This window comes from Psilocybe cubensis, chromosome 12 (genome assembly GCF_017499595.1).
Source record: "Psilocybe cubensis strain MGC-MH-2018 chromosome 12, whole genome shotgun sequence".
Lineage (NCBI taxonomy): Eukaryota > Fungi > Basidiomycota > Agaricomycetes > Agaricales > Agrocybaceae > Psilocybe > Psilocybe cubensis.
Genome location: NC_063010.1, coordinates 1,527,628 through 1,547,210, shown reverse-complemented (window position 1 = coordinate 1,547,210; position 19,583 = coordinate 1,527,628). Strand labels below are relative to the sequence as shown.

At 46.1% G+C, this 19,583-nt stretch overlaps 5 protein-coding genes across 5 annotated transcripts; 2 read left to right on the top strand and 3 right to left on the bottom strand.

Moving 5' to 3' along the window:
- Positions 1 to 2,869: 2,869 nt before the first annotated feature.
- JR316_0012483 (uncharacterized protein) lies at positions 2,870 to 4,799 on the top strand (the record flags this gene model as incomplete). The annotated part of the gene is made up of 3 exons (XM_047898108.1): positions 2,870 to 2,944; positions 3,006 to 3,373; positions 3,443 to 4,799. The coding sequence occupies 3 exons, from the start codon at positions 2,870 to 2,872 to the stop codon at positions 4,797 to 4,799; spliced, it is 1,800 nt and encodes a 599-aa protein (XP_047742997.1).
- Positions 4,800 to 4,916: 117 nt separating this feature from the next.
- JR316_0012482 (uncharacterized protein) lies at positions 4,917 to 6,571 on the bottom strand (the record flags this gene model as incomplete). The annotated part of the gene is made up of 12 exons (XM_047898107.1): positions 4,917 to 5,171; positions 5,223 to 5,263; positions 5,323 to 5,394; positions 5,456 to 5,494; positions 5,551 to 5,740; positions 5,801 to 5,877; positions 5,928 to 5,960; positions 6,018 to 6,048; positions 6,103 to 6,131; positions 6,186 to 6,282; positions 6,350 to 6,382; positions 6,467 to 6,571. The coding sequence occupies 12 exons, from the start codon at positions 6,569 to 6,571 to the stop codon at positions 4,917 to 4,919; spliced, it is 1,002 nt and encodes a 333-aa protein (XP_047742996.1).
- Positions 6,572 to 9,251: 2,680 nt separating this feature from the next.
- Positions 9,252 to 10,487, top strand: JR316_0012481 (Protein GVP36; the record flags this gene model as incomplete). The annotated part of the gene is made up of 6 exons (XM_047898106.1): positions 9,252 to 9,405; positions 9,465 to 9,525; positions 9,585 to 10,034; positions 10,093 to 10,213; positions 10,272 to 10,402; positions 10,469 to 10,487. The coding sequence occupies 6 exons, from the start codon at positions 9,252 to 9,254 to the stop codon at positions 10,485 to 10,487; spliced, it is 936 nt and encodes a 311-aa protein (XP_047742995.1).
- A 679-nt stretch (positions 10,488 to 11,166) lies between these two features.
- On the bottom strand, positions 11,167 to 14,960 carry JR316_0012480 (putative membrane protein C17A5.08; the record flags this gene model as incomplete). Its single annotated transcript, XM_047898105.1, has 9 exons — positions 11,167 to 11,227; positions 11,290 to 11,343; positions 11,414 to 11,464; positions 11,552 to 11,868; positions 12,120 to 12,302; positions 13,078 to 13,241; positions 13,307 to 13,329; positions 13,445 to 13,651; positions 13,774 to 14,960. The coding sequence occupies 9 exons, from the start codon at positions 14,958 to 14,960 to the stop codon at positions 11,167 to 11,169; spliced, it is 2,247 nt and encodes a 748-aa protein (XP_047742994.1).
- A 1,207-nt stretch (positions 14,961 to 16,167) lies between these two features.
- Positions 16,168 to 18,026, bottom strand: JR316_0012479 (uncharacterized protein; the record flags this gene model as incomplete). The annotated part of the gene is made up of 7 exons (XM_047898104.1): positions 16,168 to 16,967; positions 17,025 to 17,089; positions 17,129 to 17,144; positions 17,220 to 17,462; positions 17,528 to 17,605; positions 17,657 to 17,846; positions 17,907 to 18,026. 7 exons carry the CDS (start codon positions 18,024 to 18,026, stop codon positions 16,168 to 16,170), a joined length of 1,512 nt encoding a protein of 503 aa, XP_047742993.1.
- Between the last annotated feature and the right edge of the window lie 1,557 nt (positions 18,027 to 19,583).

Sequence of the window (19,583 nt, the reverse complement as noted above, 5' to 3'; positions counted from 1 at the left end):
TAGAAGCGACGATGTCCTGCAAGTCTACCGCTACTGCTTAGGGGGGTGGGCGAACCAACCAGCACTCCGTACCTCACCCCCTGGTTTCCACGACCCCCAATTACAGGGGTGGCGGCGGGGGGGTGCCACACATCGAGCGGGTAGGGTCAATTTCAACTGCCCCGCATGTCACAAGACAATCGCGCACTCCAGCCTGACACCAGCAGACTGAAGATACGCGACCTGAATGGAGTGGTATACTTCTGTGCTGGGCTTCTTGACCGTTGTGTGCGAGCGAGCCTGCGTTGTGTGGGGTTGGTTAGTGGCTTTCAGAGGATGGGACAAACGTTGGTTGGTCCAAGGCGGGTTGATAAAATTACTGTGGGACGTTGTTAGCACAATTTTGACCTAGGCGAGATGGACTTACGCATGTGGGGAGTTGCCAGGCCGATTACGGTGAAGATAGCTCAAGGCGGGGTAATAAATGTGCTACCTAATAATGTTATTAGACAGTTTGATGAAGGCGGGTTGACTGTAACTTACTTTGTTTGAATAAGAGCCAAAGTATGTAGAGGAATTGTCAAATGTATAAGAAGAACTCTTCGAAAATGTGTTGAGATGATGGTGGAAGAGTGTCAAGAGACGATGGGAATCTCTGTTCTCAACCGTCCAATTCTTATACCCTCCGAGGGTATGTTCTTGTTTGCTTCCAGCTTCCCTCGATCTCTGACATGCTGTCAGCCACTTGACCAAAAGGGAATTACGATTCCCCAAAACGGATCTTTGTATGTCGCCAGTACACGCGTGATAAAGACATGACACAACAAACCAGAAATGGCGGGGTAGATGCTGGGCTAACAGAGACGGTCAAAAACACATAGTCGTCCTTACTTTGCAAGTCATTCGAGTTGATAAAGTCGCCACAGTTGAGTTCAAAAAACACTCACCAAAATTCCCAGCGTGAGTTCACAATATGGGCTTTGAGCGTCGAACATGATTTCTTCCTCGTCCGTTGCTCTATCCCAGTTGTGTACGCAAATCACTGCCAGCACATAGAAGATAATCAACGAAAAATAATTTGTGTAATAAGTAGCATACAAACACTTAGCATACGGTCTGTAAGATGATGCGAAAAGAACACGAGCCACGACTCACTAGCATAATCTTCACGATCCCATGTTCACCATGGTTTATACACGTAGCTCCAAGCCCCCACCCTATCCTTCTCCGAGACAAAATTCAGGCCAGTTTTTATGAAATTGATTTTATTTTTAAGGTCGAGGCAACCTCGGCTGTTGGTTTTGTCGTGACTGAGTAGTTGAATGAGGGAAAGGTCAAAGAAGTTCTGGTAATTGCTACTGGAAAAACTACAGGTGATGACGCGTGCGTGCTTGTGATTAGAGGAAAAGCCAGGAGTCCTGTCTAGACATGGACTTGGTATGTTGGCCTGCGTGGACGTGTGGGGCATGTCTGATTGTTTCCACTGATTTTTTGACATTCTACAAGTGCTGCGGGGAGCGGGGAGTAATATTTTTGGGCCTGAAAAAGATATATAGAGGGTGAACTGAGTGATCAAGATCAAGTCGAGGGAGAGAATAAAAAGCAGGTATTGAACGAAGACATACCTATTCAAGCACCCGTCGTCAGGAACGTTGCACAAATATTAACGCACACCTTATGAGTTCCCGAGAACTTAGCGTACAGTACAAAGTGACTGGAATGATTCTGGGCGATCGGTGATTGGATATGTAAAGCCCGTCTGAGCTGAGCGCCATAGGGTTCGCGCACATCCGCTCGCGTTGTCGACGTAGACAAAGTGCGATTGCGACAAATTGTACAGGTGTCTTATTGAAACGCAGGTGGGACCAATTTAGATTGGGAGGTTACATTTGATCCAAGGAGGGATGGAAAGTCAAGCTAAAAGAGACGACTCGGAGTCAAGAGAGCTTTTAATTACCGGGAAGTAGCCGAAATGCGCATCTAATCACATTTCGGTTTTTTGCTCTTTCTGTACACAACCACTACAATCATCCCTCACCCTTACCTCTCGCGCCATACCCACAACGTTGCCACAGATGCTCAGTAAAACACTATAATTCGCATCACTGCCACTTTTTGTATCTACCAGACTGGGTAACATGCGACACAATAGGACCTCTGCTCGGTGCTGTACCTCCAGCTGGAGTCCGTGCTCACAAATGCAGTTGTGCCGCAACCACACCCACAACCCTTGATTTGACCTGAAACTAGAAGAGAAACCGGGCCATTGTCATTGTGGGCATAGGCGGCGATGGTAATAGATTGCTCGGTTCAAAGTCGACCTGGTATCACTGGGCTATTGGGACAGTATTCGTGCCCAGTACATAGTTGCGTCCAGAACCTACAACTCGACCGTTGATGTAAAGCGTGTATTCGTTATCGGCAAAAATATACATCGTGATGGTGTCTGCTAATTGGCCGGGAGGGAGAGTGACTACCTTGCAGAATGCGCGAGCGGCTTGTCATTGGTCATGGGTGCTACCCGATGGCGGGTTTGAGCGTGGGTGATAAACGACGTGCGTGTTTATAGAAGTGTGTGATTCAATGTGCACGGGAGGAACAGGGTATCAGAAGGATTAGCACTTCAAACCGATGCTTAAACCTGGGGAGCTCAATTGGAGGATCTCAGGCATGTGGTGTGCGTGATTCTGCAGGGTAATAAAAATACATTGCCCGCCCAAGTTGAATGATTGGCAGGGTGTCCGTCAATGTGACTCACGTTGAGCATACCTTTCTCCACGACAGTGGTGATTTAAAATCTTGACGTTTCTCTCGTTTTCCTCACACTATCCACACACTAATCAGTGATTAACCAGTACAATCTGTTTGAAAGACCTCTGTACACTGCATCATGAAGCTCTTCTATCAAAGGAAACACACACTACCATCTCTGGCACCTGAAATAGTCCAATCCATCGGTCAAGAGGTGGGTACTATAAAATCACGTCCAGGTTTTGGTGGTTGATACAAATTGGTCATGTAAACAGCTCGGATTGTCCGATATCAAGAATCTTCGCCTAACGTGTAAAGTCATGGCTGACCTCCTGCTGTATCGAATGTTTCGGACACTGGACTTACAGATATCAAGATTGAACATGGAAGACGGGGTTCAAAAAATCGAGGCGCTATCAAAGGGGTGTGGTGCTACTTCAGCAGTGCGGGAACTTTCTATCGGGTCACTTTCACCGTTAAATGATCCAACATTCCTCCACTACTCCGTATATGACGTTCAAACCAATCAATGGGTTCCCGTTCCCTTCCCTAAACCTCCTCCTGAGGTGGTCAAAGCTGAAGAGAGGCTGAATCAATATCTTTTCGATGCTATTACTTCCATGAGGGGGTTATACCGAGTTAAGTAAGTACATAACTACTTTGTTCTTACATGAAAATTCTGAATCTCTGATGGTTTTCTCGCACTTAAAAGATGGGCGCCTGGTAAATATGATGGCGACCCTGTCTATAGACATATTTTGGACGCTTTGAAATCTCTGCCCAACTTACGCTCCCTTGAGATTCATTTTTGCAAATTCCAAATCCCGCTGGAACTAGATATGTTTAGAGGTCTTGACGAGCTAGTTGTGTCAACAGTTAAATCCTCGCCACTTCTACAAGACGAAATTCTTGAAAACCTTGCCAAAGCCATTGCTCAAAATCCGGATCTAAAATCACTGACAGTTACCGGTATCTCACACTTTGGACGACCCGAGGCCAATAGATACCAGAGCCTTCACCAACTATTCAAATATTGCTCGACGACGGCACCTCTTCGCCTCCGAAGCTTGAAATTGAAGTATTTTCTTATACGTCTAGACGACATTAACATAAGACACCTACAATGCTTGACAACTTTAAGCATCACACACGTTGACGATCCGAACTATATGTCCCCCCGTCTTGTCCAGCGCGGTTACTTTTTTGATGAAAAACGTCAGCCACTCATTCAGGAACGGAAGCTTTACGGATCGAGTACTGAAGAAATTTGGCAGAAACTCATTTCGACTGGGATCCATCTGGAAAAGATTGCCGTTGGCGGAGTGCCGAAATCGCTTCTTGATTACCTCTCATCGTATTCAGGGCTGAAGGAACTGAGTCTAATTCCAGGAGGGTTTGACGAAGGCGCCACATCCGATGCCATGGCTATTAGGTTCTTTAATTCGACCCTCAAGAGCCATGCCAACTCACTGGAATTGCTTCGTGTCCTACCACACTACGAGGGCGAATGGTGCTTCAGCTCCCGCAACAGTAAACAAATTTCGACTCTAACAAAGCTAAGACACCTGGCCGTTTCCATCAAACTATCCGATTTGAAGTTGGTGTCAATTACAAGCAACATTCAAGCACCCCTTCTTTCACAACAAGACGCAGTAGTAAGTTATCTAATTTTTTATTGTCAAGTGCCCAAAATAACGACTCTCATGATGGCACAGACACTTTTTCTTGATACAACACTGACCCATATGCCCAATATTGACAGCATCGATATCAGGGCCTCCGTGTTGGAAAGCCATCGAGGTGTTAAATGCGCCACTATTCCCGGACAATACTCCAGGGAAGTTTACAAGGAAATTGTAAAATGCATAACGTGCTATTCTGCGCCACTATCTTGCCAACGCCTACCAACTCTAGAGACAGGCTTTACCAAAATGATGTTTGTGGGAATGCGTACTATGCTTACTTCCAGCAGTGACAACGAAAATCAAGACGTCTCAAGCTTGCTGAAATACGTCGAGGCTACACCAAACATCACAACACGCCGCAGACGGCCTTTGCCTGAAGCATAGCTATCTCTGTTTTCTCGAGCTTCCAGGCCTGATCACAGTGTGTTTTGTCATGATAATTAACTTAATTTTCTGATATACATGTAACAAATTAGTCAGTACTATAAACATAAACATACTTCACTGAAACCATTCCAGTTGTGCCCTTGTCTGCCATGAGGTCTGACCAAATTCATTCTCCAGATTCACAACGTTTGCGGTCGTGAACACAGCCATGGTGCTCGTCGCAAATGTTGCCGGGCGCTGCTGACCATTATCCTCTATAGCATTGAGAGCATTATTTCTCCGTTGGCGAAATATCAAGAGCATTACACGGTTGGCAAAAATTGAGTGTAAGGAACGCTGCATGGGTAGGAGGACGGGTTTAAAAGCATACTTTTTTTCTTCATTAGAATAACCTCATGTCATGAAAAGAATTGTACGTACCGGCGCTGCGAATACCACACTAATATTTGCTAGGGTAAGGGCTGAGTTCGAGTGTACAGGTCGTTATTCCTACACTTATATTTGATTGATAGGGACCTACTGAGCATGCAGACACAGTACAGTATGCCGTTTTTATATAACTGAACAACCCACCGTGGGGTGAACCTATCAACTGATGGAATGGAGACATTTGTCATGCAATTCATGTTAAATTGAGAAATGGGTGGGCATACCGTCATAGCTAGCTCGGATTATTGTTAATCCAACAATTACTGCACAACGTTAATAAAGAAATCATCCGTCGACTTGGTACTTCATGTTGACTCACACGCTTCTCCCGAGAACACCATGGCATAAATAACAAGCAATGCTACGCGTCCTCGATTGTCGATGGTGAGAAATGCGATTTTGCATTTCAAGGCATCTGGAATGGGCAAGTCCAACGAAAAGGTCTGGATTTTTTTATAATCGAGGTAGGTCTTCCATGAGGTGGCAGCGAGCATGGTACTGAAGATTATCTGATACCAATAAGTAAATTCTTCGACTTTGAAAACGAATCGAATTTCTGAACATCTTACCATCATGAAAGGTCCCATGATCCACAGTACCAGCTTCCTACACCCCCATATTGCATATGTTCGAAGAATCAAGATACCTAATGTGACAGGTAAGCTAAGTACGCAACAGTGATAGCGAAATGCAAACACTGAGATAAGATCAGACCAAGCGTGACAAGCCCTGTCGAGGATCTTCAAATATGAGATCACTGCAAGTCACCCAAGCCGATGTACATACAGAAAGTAGTCGGATAAACAATTTTACATTCCTACAAGGGATATAAAGACGTCCGGTCTACATTTTGAAGTAAGAAAACACGCACGCTCTGAGACACATCTCCAGCCAATAAGGCTGGAATACAAATCAGTGATTATTTAGTCAAGTCAGTGACCATAATCGACGTACGGCGCAGAAAGAAAAAAATATCCAACACAGGCAAATATCGATTAAGGAAGAATAAAGTCAACCCTATTGACCGTGGACGCGTCCATGCAGTGTCAACCTTTGAATATTGTTATAAGATATTAGAATGGTAATTGACACGATTAGGAATAATGAAGGACTCTCACCTCGGTCTGTAGAGTACAAAAATAGTCGTAGATCTGAGGCAATCGGTTCCCAGCAAAGTTCAATGTCAGTTCTGTAGTGTAACAGTAGATTGATTCAAGCTTCAATAAGAAACTCACTAAGATAGTGTAACCAACAAATCCTACACTTAATGCTGCTCTTGCGGGTCCAGTTTCTGATGAAGAACCCACAGCTTGAAGGTGTTCCAGTATTGAATCGAGCATGGGTGAGTAGGTCAATTGTTCGAGAGGGATTGAACTCTATGTGCACGTCTCCAAATGTACTATTTGTGCGCATATACGGTCTATACCTAAGAGTTGTGGAGAGGAATATAGATGGGAAATGGGAAATTGGAAGGGAAGAGGGAAGGGCGAGCAGGACAGTTACCCATCTTTTCAGGCTTTCTTGAATGATCGGATGGAATTTGTAAAGAGCGGCAGCTCTATATTTAAGACGGCTAACACCTGGAATGCGATTCCATCGAGCTCGTAAGTCAAAACCGGAACGCCTAAAAAGTCGAAACTAGCATGGAAAAAGTTCATCAGCGTTGACAGTGACAAGTGCTCATCAAATTTTGACCCGAAAACTCTTCAAATGTGAACCAAAATATCGAATTGACTTAACTTCGAGCAACATGCTTTTGAGAAACGGGATAATCTCCTGACAGTCACAGCCATCTTTTAATTACTCATTGTTGGTAGCCAGAGAGATCGGTACAGAAAGTTTTCTCAATGACCCAAAGCAAGCATAGAGAGCAGAATCAGGAAATTAGGGCCTTTCGAGTCTCGACAACATCAACATCGTGGTTTCGTCGAGGCATCGCTTGTTGCCATTGGGCAACGGTTTTGAGCAGCGTGGGCAATCGTTTCCAAATGCAAATTGATGGCATCATTATCCCCGGCGGATCCCGAATTGTAGATGAAACTTGAAATAATTATCACACCGGCTTATTCAAAACAGCGTGGAGATTTCAGTTTGGAAAGTCAGACATTCGAGCGGGAAGCGCTAGAATGCCTGAATACCTGTTTATATACCTAAGTCATTCCGTTGTCTGGCCATACTTATCACTCTCTGACATGCTGTACATCCAATTTTTGATGGATAATTATATCTTCATGAGCGGTAGTGATAAATAATTGACTAGCATCGAGCCTACGATGACATCTGCGGCCATACAACGGACTCGAGTCATGAGTGCTATGTGGCGTTCGAGCAATGATTTATTTGAGTTCATCGTATCCACTCTAAATTATGTAGCCCTCTCTTTCCATGAATACCCCTCCAACTCTCCCTCTCGATATTCAAAATAAACCGATGTAAACATATCCATGGTACCATCCAACGCATTACTTGGGCGTCGCCTCGTATCTGAATCTACATGCTCAAATGTGTCGCGTTTCCGATTTTGAAATATAAGAAGAATAACTCGATTGGAGATTATTGAGTGCAAAACACGCTGTGCTGGGAGAAAAGTAGTTTGGACCGCGACCTGATTTTTTAAATCAGCTAAATAGGTAGAAGAAGGTAAAGTTCCGACGTACGGGTACGATGGCTAATACGAGAACATTCACGGTACTAATTCCTGTGAAAGTTTTGTCAATCAAATCTAGAATTTGATGGCCTATCCTGACCTAGCATGCAGATACAATAAACAATCCCTCTTTGATAGAATTGGGTTATCCACCGCGGGGATGAATGATGAGATACTAGAATGAATTCAAGATAATAAGAATCAAAGGCAAGGTTGGATGGCAGGCAATTGAAAGACAGGACCAAGGGTTTGTCAGACGACGACAGTGTGTCTGGGCGACAATTCGGGGTATGTCGAGAGATGTAAATATCAGAGTAGCCAACGACAATCGTGCAACAAAATGAATCAAGAGGAGACTTTTTAATAACCTGTCTCGAGAAAGGATTGAACAAACGGCCTTTCCGATGTCAGATCTTCCTTTGTAATGAACGACGAGATAGACGCCGCGGTCAATGAACAGTTGTGCAACTCCTTCTGTGCTTGTCGTAAAATTGAGTTTTCGTGTCGATTTCCCGCAACGACATTAAGTGCACAAATTCACGTTTTGTTAGCGTTTGTTCTCCAACGACCAAAATAAGGAGGCAGGCGCCGATAAGACACAAGCAGGTACCTCAGGTACACAGTGTTCTGAGAAAATTGGAGGTCCCGACAAAGTAAAACTTTCTAGATCAGAATAAGGCCGTGCGCACGATCCATTCAAATTGCAGAATCCTTCCCAAAGAGTCCGTTATACATCGTGATGAACCATAAAGCAGGTGGGTGACTAGATTGAGATCATTGCGGCTAGTATTGCAGATAGGATGTCGAAATTCAGGGTCTGCCGACAGCGCAACTAGACGTGAGACAGGAGATGAGAAAGAAGCAAAGAGACGCCATTATTGGAACTGGTCGGTTGTTGAAGAGAAATCCCAAGCAGTAGATGACAGTCGAGGTCAAGGTCTGTGATTCAACCCTCTTGATAGGGGACTCTGTTACGTAATAGGCTGGACGATAAGAAGCCAAGAAGACGACTGCAGCAGCGGTGAAATAGCGACAATAACATAAGTTTTATGTTCTGTTACATGGCTGAGAGAACAAAGGTCCTTTGAATAATATTTGCAGCGCTTGAATGAGGGGAGAGAGGACAGACGGTGTGCACGGACCCCAGTCGCGGCGCAGTCATACCGTTCAAGTCACGATTCGTGTTTTGTGCATACATCTCTCACTTGCATCCACTCCATCTCGCAACCACGGCCTCTTCAACTCCAGAGCGTAGCCCCAGTCCACCGCCGCCCACGACGAGCACGCCCACAGCAGCTCCAGCTCCTTCACCAGCCCCCGCCACCCCCAACTCACCTGCCAACGTCGCATTCCAGCAAGTAAAACGAACAGCCATGGAAGGGTGGAACAAGATCTCGTCCAGTCTCAACAGCATCAACTTTGCCCAAGCTGGCACAAAGTTCACAAAGGGCTTCAGCTCGAGCGTGCAGGCCACCCGAGAGCGTCTCGGACAGGTCTCGCCAGATGAGATCACCGAGCTTCCGCAGGGTGAGCAGAATCTGTCCAGCTCAGCGTTCAATAGTGTGCCCATGCTAAATGCTTTGCAGAGTACAAGGACCTCGAGGCCCGTGTCGACGCCCTGCGCGCCGCACATCTCTCCATGCTCAAGTGCGTAACAACTAACCAATACCAACCAGAGCCTCCAACTCACCGTGACCCACTCACAGGATAACCAAAGTCTACGAAAGCGAGTCGTACGACTACCCCGTTCAGATCCAAGAGTCCATCTCCGAGCTGTCCTCGTCTATCGGGTACAACATCACCTCGTTCGCCGCGTCCAACCTCAAGGGCACCAACTTGCCCGTGGCTGCACCCTCCGCGCCGCCCGCCTCGCAGCACAAGACGCTGCCGCACGCGCTCACCCGCGCAGCGCACGCAGCGACAACCGCCGTCACCTCGACTGCCGCAGGCGACTCGGACAAGCTCGGCAAGGCCCTCAACCTGTACGCGAGCGGGTGGGACAAGGTCGCTGCCGCGCGCCTTGACCAGGACACATCCATCCAGGAGAACTTCCTCCACCCCTGGCAGACCACGCTGAACTCATCGCTTGCCGTCGCAATCAAGGCGAGACAGGCTGTCCGCGTCAGCAGGCTCGAGCTCGATGCTGCTAAGCAATCGTACGCGTTGCACCTATCTCTAACCCGTTGATCTATTTTTTCTAATTGTTCACTACAGATTGAAGAATGCCAGCCCCGCTAAACAAGAGCAAGCTCGCCTTGAAGTCGAGAACGCCGAAGACGATCTTGTCCAAAAGACCGAAGTCGCCATCACACTCATGAAGACCGTCTTGGAAAACGTACGTCTTTCATTCCAACTTTCCATCTCCAACCAGTCCTAATCTCGCCCCTTGATAGCCTGAACCCATCAAGAACCTCAACGAGCTCGTCAAAGCACAGCTCATGTACTTCAGCATCGCCGCCGAAGCACTCTCCTCCGTCCAGGGCGAGATCGAAGAACTCAGCGTCGCCGCCGAAGGCGAATACAGGTGCGCAACCTCCCCCATCCCCCATTTGCTTATCTCTTCACTTTACTGACGCCGCATGCCCCCTAGGAAGTCCCGGGACCACTGAGATACCTCTCACTTGAACAAATGTACATTCTTAATTCAAATGATGAGATTAATGTCGTGTCGTATCGTATCGTCTTTTTTCCTTTGTTTTCTTCGATCTTTGCTATGGTTGACATTTCAACTTTCAACTTCCACCTTCCACCTTCCATTTCTCTTCTTTCTCTGCTGTTTGTTCCTCTGCGCTTCCGGCTGTGCCTTCTTCCTTCTCCACTCCCCTCGGCCATCTTCCAAACAATAAAGCAACACTTTCGACCCCTCTTCTCCGGTTTTGTGTTGGCTCTATTTAGTACACTCGTGTACAGCATTTACAGTCAGCATTCGTCCAGATTCCATATGCCTTCCCAATTTTTTCATTCTCCCATCTTTTTTTCCGGCGAGGGCGATTGAAGCAAAGAAAAGTCTTAATGTAGTACCACTACGAACTTTTACGCGTTTGGGCTCGAATATCTTTGGATTTTGAAGAGCGAGAGAATACATAGAGCATGTTCTCCTCCACCGATAAGCCACTTCATCCCATTCACACAGAGAGAGTTCAGAGAGCAATGGAGTACAACCTGAACCGCGAACACCAAGCATGAATGACGAAAATTTGAAAATCGAAAATCGATGGATAAGTCATAAATACGTGAACCGCCACAGCGCGCAGTTTACAATATCCGTGATGCTACTAGTGTACAGTATTACACCTTGTATCTTCTGCCTGTCTTGGTGAAGAATGTCTGGAGGATGTATACTTGCAGTCTAGCACAAAAAAATGAGCCTTCGGAAGAGGAACAAACGGAATTGCATTGAACGGGACTTACGCGGCCATCCCGACGACGGCTATGCTCTCGATCACGGCGTACCAGAAAAGGCGGCTGTAGAAAAAGAAAGAGGTGGGTAGTCAGTACACGGACCAAGTTAGCAGGCGATATCGCAGGAACCCACTTTTGCGTCGACTTGACTATTGAGAAACCACGGTTTTCCTGCGTATGGTGGCTAGAAAAGGAAAAGAAAAGACGAGATCAACATTCACATCCACATCCCCACACCAGCGCCCATCCGACGAAGCCAAACCCGACTCACAATTTCTGCATCCTCTTAATATTCATCAACAGCCCATTAAGCCTAAACACACTCTCCTCCAGCGCGCTCGTATGCTCCGCAATCTGGCCTGCCTTCGCCGGGGGCTCTCTGCGCGGCTCGCTCTCAACCATAATATCAAAGTCGACCAGCTTGTCCGTGAGCGTCGACATGTCGTTTTCGAAGCAGAACGCGTATTCGCCGACGGTGTTGGCCGTGAGCACGTAGTCGCCCTGTCGCTCGCGTTCGCCGTCTAGGATGACCTTTTGGTTGGGGTCTTTGATGTCAAAGTCGATGTCGAATGAGCCTCCAGATTGAACCTGTGAGTCGGTTGTGTCGTAACATTGACGAAAGAGAGAGATAAGCGGGGTAAAGGGGGGCGAGGATGGGGAATATGAGCGGTCATATCACGGGTAGTGGAGAGACGACAAAGACAAGAATACAAATATTCTCAAAGTCAGCACATATCCCAACCCAAAGCAACCATCGACGTACAGCATAATAGAACTAAGCAAAAAGCCAGACATCAGCATCCATAAAAATGCAGGTAAACACGACCGCTCCCACTCACCCCAATTTTTTCTCCAGCCTTATCCACATCCGCATAGAAGCACACCCTCTCATTAGGCGCAATCGCAGTAGTCAGCGCGGAAGCCTTGACCAGCGCCACAAGGTAGAGAGACACAAAGAACACGGAAGAGAGCAGCACGCGGAGCGGTCGTAGTGATGGCGGCATCTCTTCACGAACCGCAAGCTATCGTAAAAGATTAAGTGAGAAGATTATAAGAGCAAGATAAGGGAGAAGAAAATGTGGACGGTCAACGTCTTCGTCGTCGTCGTCGTCGTTGTCGAACAGTGCTGAGAATGTGCGGCCCTGCGAATCAAGTGCCCGTGGCCACGTAAGTCGGAGTTTCAATATCTCACCCCTAAGTTCGAACCATATTTGGGTCTATCCTGGATACAGGATCCCTGAACCCGCCTTTCTTCCACTCAAAGTGACGCTGAGAACAAATAAATCTCCCCGGATGTACCAAATAAGATTAAAGTTACGATTTCATTGATTATCTGTTCTACAATCTAAATTCTGGGTCCGAAAAACATACAACTGATCACAACTACAAAAATTCTTCGTGTAACAATTTAAAAAAACAAATATCATACATCGAACACCCACGAATGAACGGAAATTACAGACAAATTTTTACAACAGGGATTTTTCACAACAAATAAACAGAGGGAGGAGATAATGAGAGAAAAGAAGAAGACGAAAAATTCAGTCGAAAGAGTGTTCAGTTTTAAGCATCTCCGTTTGTCAGAGACAAGATGGTTGATAAGATGTCGTCGTGTTCGTAATAGTCGCCTTCGCCTTCCAGAACAGAGTCCTGGTGACAAGTTGCCGCATGCTTCCACCTGAAGAATATATTAGAATCGGATTATCGAACGAACCTAAGACATTACCAATGCAACTCTTTAACCTACGCCCGAGCCACGATTAGCAACGATCTGAGGAGAAGAAATTTACACTTTACTTTGCTCTCCATATCCTTGATACCTTCAACTGCGACCCATTTCAGGCACTTGTGGCATTTTCCTTGCTGGATATGGAGCTTCTCCTTTTTCCCTGCATTTTGACGAGCAACTACTCGGAAATCCATAGGTGGCGAAAACGGCCTGCCAGTGGAAGCGGAGATTCCTGGAGGGACCAAAGTGGAAAAACGTTATTGAGAGACTCCATATATGTTGTCCAGATCAACCTACCATGAGCGTACTGCATGTGATAGCTTTGACCATGTTCATTAGAATATTATGAGAGAACTGCCAAGATGTAACTCTGGTTAACATTTATTGTATCGTCAGATAATGCCTTAAGACAAGAAATTTAAAAAAGCAACGCACCACTTGAACGCTGAGAATTTCATGGCGAACCACAATTTCTTGTGCTCACCACCTCGAGCGTGAGGCTCGATGCAAATAGGACAAAGGCCCACTTTCTCCACACCCTTACCTTTAACAAAACGGGGAGTGTAAAGGTCGAGAGGGCTTCGAGGAGGATTATAGACGCCTCCAGGATGGGATACCTCGGATGATATGAACCGAGGTGGACTGGGAATAACAAACATAAAACATTCAGAAAAATATGAAACAAGCTGTACCAAGCGCAACCATCTCACTCGACATTACTCAGCTGGTAATAAGCGCTCACAGGAAAGCGCCTGTAGAATAACGAAAAGTTATCCGAAATCTTGATATGATCAGGAAACGTCCGAACAGAGTGGACAGAAACAAGATTTTGTTCCCCGGGACCATAGTCAGGCGACGAGCGCGCGGAAGCCGGAGTGCTGTACGCCGACAGCGGAGATTCCACAATTGCCACGTTCCTTCGGGGCCTTTTGCTGCGTCTAATGGGAGTCGCATTTGGAATTAATTTCCTTTTTGGTCTAATAATAATTTTGAGTGGCAACTTTGGCGAATCCGGAGAGCTAGGAAGAGGTGTCAGAGGAGAGAGGGGTTCGATAGTCTCTAGTTCGTTTTGAGTAGTATCAAGTGCAAAGCCAACATCTAATCGCTCAGAGGGTACAGCATTTTCCAGAGGTTGCGCAATGGAGATAACAGCGTCGTCGGCGACGTTCGCCTGCCTTTGAGGCAAGCGATATGGAGACATTAGAGGAGGAGGAGCCAAAGGAGGACAAGTAACCGGAGGACCGGGGTTTGGAAAAACCACAGGAAAACTCGTCTGCTGAGGCGCTGCGCAGAGTCTTTCCACAAAGGACGAAGGCTCCTTAAAGTGCTTAATGCGTCTCACCGTCTTTTTCTTCTTTGTTTTCTTTACAACTCCATCATCAACTCGCTGCAGGTTCTCCGCACGTACGATAGGCGATACATCAGAGATAGAGATTGGCTGCAGCAAAGGCGGAGTCGAAGGCACCAGGTCACAGAAATAGTTCAGAAAAGATTTCGTTTCCGGAGACGTGATCAAAGGCGGAGAGAAAGACGAAACAGTCCGATCTTCAGCAGGGTGTCCAGCAGTGTCCGAAGGGGACATGAGAGTATGAGAGGATCGCAGCGGTGAAGGCGTGTTAATTAGTGTTCGAGTCGTTGATTCCAACGACACCATCCGATGATGGCGATTAAAGCCTTCTGAGATTGCCTCCCTTGAGAAATCTTCGCCAGCGGCAGAGCCACCACTTTGAGCCAACGACGGCGTCGAGTTGGCGATGTCGGAAAGATCGTAGAAATAGTTCAAGTTATACTCCATCGGTTGAGGAACATTGACTCTCGACGAAGCAGTAAGATCCTGAAAGCACAATGGCGAGGATGTGCTAGGCTCGGACGTCGGTTGAGTAGAGGTTGTAGGACTATCTGTCCTCGGCGAGATATGAAGCCAGTCAGTAATATCTGGAGATGTAGACATAGGTATCGGAGAACTTGTACAAATAGCATCGAGAGAAAGGAGCCAGGCAAGGGCAGCATCAGTAGTAGTCATTGAAGAACACAGTCAAAATGACCCATCTAAGCCACAAATCTTTGCTTTTCTGTTTACTCTTGCTTGGTTTTGTGGACCATGAGCACGGACCACCTGATTTCCACATTTCCTTGTTAGGACGAGGCGGTAAGGACCTCTCCATCTTAATGGTGAGATATATTTCTGCTGGTTGTATTTGATGCTTCAATTCTCTGAACATACTTATTATTCCTGCAGCGCCGACATACTAGCATCTGTTTCCTTTTTCCCTATGAAGCGTGGCATTCAATAATGCGAGTATATCCTCGTTGACGCTAGATGACTCCCCAGCTACTTGGGCTACGTATACATGGACTGTGGCATTTTGATGAGTAACGAGTCATCGTATGTATATATGATATCGGATACGCATATCAGTGCAATTTACTAGATAAACAGGAGATCTCACGGTTATAATTGTAAAATGCAAGGCATCTCTGAGCGCCGCTCGGGCTTGATTATCACAATGGTAGAGTACCTCTTGACATATTTAAACACATTCCCCAAATTCTGAAAATACACCAATGTTTATATTTACAACAAGTCCCGTAGTACCCGAAGCGAAATTGGCTCAGTGATAGACCAAATTAATCATGCTTGCTCTGCTTAGTGTCAGCATGCCACAAAACCGGCTTCACAGTCTCCTAGTGTCTGACGTGCGCATCAGTCAATATACATAGCCATCTCATTGACAGACCATATATGAATCAGTGCTGTTCAACAACGATCTGTTACGGGTCTACTCTACGAGGTCTAGAACGGTCTCTTAATATCAAAACTTTCCTGTTCCTCTACTGTGCAATAATACAGTAAGCACCCAATGGAAGGGCTTTGTACATGATTGGTAGAATATATATGTAGGATCTGGTCATTGTAAAAAACCATCCAATTCCCATGCTACTTAGCAATGGTTCGCAAGAGTAGAAGAAGTATGATGGAGGGATCCTTTAACTAGTTGAGTTACTAGTTGAGTTACTGAGAGAAAGATGAGAATAGACCATGATAATACACCAGGATTCGAAGAATCCATCTAATACACCCAGATCCAAAAAAAAAAAAACGAAAATGAAATAAAGAGCAAAAGATGAAGCATACAGTTCAGAACAAAAAAAGGTCCTTACGAGGAAGATGACGCCGCTTGAGAACGTCGAAGCCTGTCTGCATATGGTGGAGGCAGAGAAACTCTAGCCACACCGCCATCTTCATGCTGGAAGACTTCCGGTCCACCACGCAACGTAGAATCAGTGAATTCTGATTCGGGTGAGCGTGTGGTAAAAACATTGCTCTCTTGCAACTTCGCCGACTGTCGGATCGATGTTGTTGGGAACCTCGCAAATCCAGAATTGGACCTCACGCTCCCCGAGCGCGAGCCAGCCGTGGCGACCGAGCTTCCAGATGCATCGAATTCGCCTGCTACAGAAGCCAATAATCCCGTCGTAGAATCAGGCGAACCCTGAATGGGCGACGACTTCCCCCTCCGCGAACTACTGGCACTCGTTTCTATATTCCGCATGTCGGCCATAATCGCAGCCTTTCTGGACGCTGGTGTCGTCTGCCCTCGGTTTTGGTTTGTTTGACTCCGACTTTGATTCTGATTTTGATTCTGATCTTGAGCCAAATAATTGTTGATGGACAGCATCGTCACTTCCTTGGGCGCGTCGACAAATTGGATCGCCTTTGCTTCTGCCAGCTCGGCTTGTTCCTCTTTCTGGCGTCTGCGAAGGCGCCAAAATATGAGCCCTGCAATCCCGATCACAAGCAGCAGAAGCAGCGTAACCACCACTCCGACAACAGTGGTTCGCTTTCGCTTCGCCGCCTGAAGAGTGGCATTTTCAGCGTCCAACTGCTGCTGGATTATCGTGTTATTGCCACTCGAACTGACTAATCCTATACACGAGCTATCAGTAACAGGAGGGCCTGAATCAAATATCAAGTAAGCATAATTTTTTGATTAAACCAAAGTATATAACACACCGTTTGTGTTGACAGAAGGCGTCCCAAAGGCCCATGATCCATTGCTATCAACAATAACATTGTCACTAAAAAGCATCAGATATCTGATGATGATGTGGACTTACAAGTCACTGACGGCAGCTATTATTAGAAGCCGCAAATAAATCAACCATCAGTTTCAGGCAGATAATCATGAAACCCCGTAATCCCACATACCGACAAGTAAAGCACCTGGATCGGCGCGATCAATATAGGTAAACCGGTCAAGGCCGTTGGGTATTGTAACATTGGTTGTCACCGGTGAATTGAGTTCCACAATCGTCACATTGTAAGGAGGCACACCTCCTTTCACAGTTAGTCCCCATGGTTGACATGTTGTGAGGTCTGTCGTGACATTGGAGGTAACTGTGAAAGACGGCGTAGTTGGAGAAGACACAACGCATTGCGTTGACTGTCCCACTTCAGAACAAAGTAATGTAAATTAGATGGGTAACCTGGAGCAGAGACGATGGCAGGTTGCTCACGCGTGACGGTTATTACCCTTGGAGGTATTCCTCCTGCACCACCCGTCGAGTCGACAACACTTAACACTAGCTTAGAGCCTAAAATCCGATGAGCATTATCAGCGCACGCAGCCAGTCATGAAGACTCACCAGGAGCATGTGTGACCTGCCAACTGAGATTAGCATCATCTGTCCCAATGAATGTCCTCTGAGGTGTTCCACCAAGTTCGAAAGATAGCATATAGTAAGGCGGAACGCCATTTGTTAAATTTGTCGTAGGATCAGAAGATTGGACGATAATCGCCAATTCAGCGCATGACGGGATAACATCAGCTATCGCCTAATCAAACACAGACGCATTGTTCAGTTTAGAGAAGAATATTCGCCGAATTACACTCACAGAGTTTGCGAACTTCCACTGAAATTGTCGACTTGACTGAGCCACGGAAGGCAAAGCAAAGGAAAGGAGACCAATAAGCGTCAAAAGTTGGAAAGGCAGTATGAATCTTCTCTGTGTCATGATGAGTTGATATCTGAAGGGGGACGTTTGGAATGAAGATGGGGAACAGATGCCAGCACCACCGAACTTGGCTAAGATACGACAACAAAATGAAGGGAAATAGTAAAGAAAGAAGCGACAACTCCTTCCTGCGGAGGCCTACAAGCGTCAAAGTCAGGAGTGGGTGGCAAAGGGAGCGAATATAGAAACGCACCTAAAAGTTTTGAAACGTCGGTGCCAGCCCTAAAAATCAACGACGAATGTGAGTGTCAAGACACAAGAAGGTTTCCGTCAAGACTCCCGATGAATATGGCCGCTTAAGCCCTAAGTAAGGTGTGCAGACAGACGACCATGAGAAATAACTTTCTGATCCGATTAGATCAGCCTTGACAGAATATTGTTCTACATCCAACTACATCCGCACCGTAAGGCTGGGCTTGACCTATAAACACCCTTGAAACTAAATGAACAGCCAATCAAAAGCCAGTGGCTGGGGTAAACGGAGGGTTAGATGTGACGTTGATCCTTTGCTCAAAAAAGATTGCCATCTCCCTCCGTAGCGATGAGCGAGATGGAAACCAGGCCGCGAAGTGGATATCATCAATCTGAAGCCGTATGTGCCCGATAGCAACATATCCACAAACTGTAAAACCTTCATTAATTTTTGAGAATGAGGTACACATCGACGTCAATATCTTCTCAATGCGTTTGGAGATTATAATAGCTCGTCAATCGAAACTGGCAGTGCTGTGCCTGCCATAATGCTTTGAGACCAATGTTAGGTGGGGTTAGGTGCAAGGAAAGACAATTACTAGGTGGGCGCACTCGATTTCAACGGAACTTGAAAGCACGTGCATTCTGGAAGTATTTTGCGTCGAATTAACGGCATTCTTCCCCTCCGAAACCAATCCAAGTCTTTATTTTGGTAATACAACAAGGGAATAGAGTAGATTGATTCTTTCATTCGCCTGATCTCATTTAATCGTTGAAGACTTTACCATTAATTAACATAATGTATTTTTTCAGTCCATCTATCATCTTGTAGAGTCATGACCTAGGGGGAATAGGGGACCCATTAGCTTTCTGTTACACGCTATAGTTAGCCTTTGCTTTGCGGCGTTGGGGAGTGTGACGAGGTCAATGAGGGTCGGCTCAAAAGTGGTAAACTTTAAATGGTCGCACAAACGAAACTGTGCACGGACGGGCTTCAGTGGTGAAGCTCTAGGAGGTCATAGTGAGGCCATAGTATATGGCTGCCCAAGTGGGGAAATATTCCCCGTAAATATAATTTCCTTATTTTTGAGAAGTGCGTCAAGAATAGAACAAAATTTATGCGCGGAAACATTTGTTTGGTGCCCGGATTGATTTCGAGGTAAATTTGACGAGTCCGTAAACAAAATTGACTGCGCGGAAACATATTTTTCGCATAATTTACATGCGCGAGTGCATTATGATCTCCCCAAAATATATTTACTGTGTAAAATACATGCGCGTAAATACATTTTGCGCACTGAACAAACCTTTCACTGTGCGGAAAACATTATTCACAGTCACTGATTCTTATGTGAAGTGGGAAGC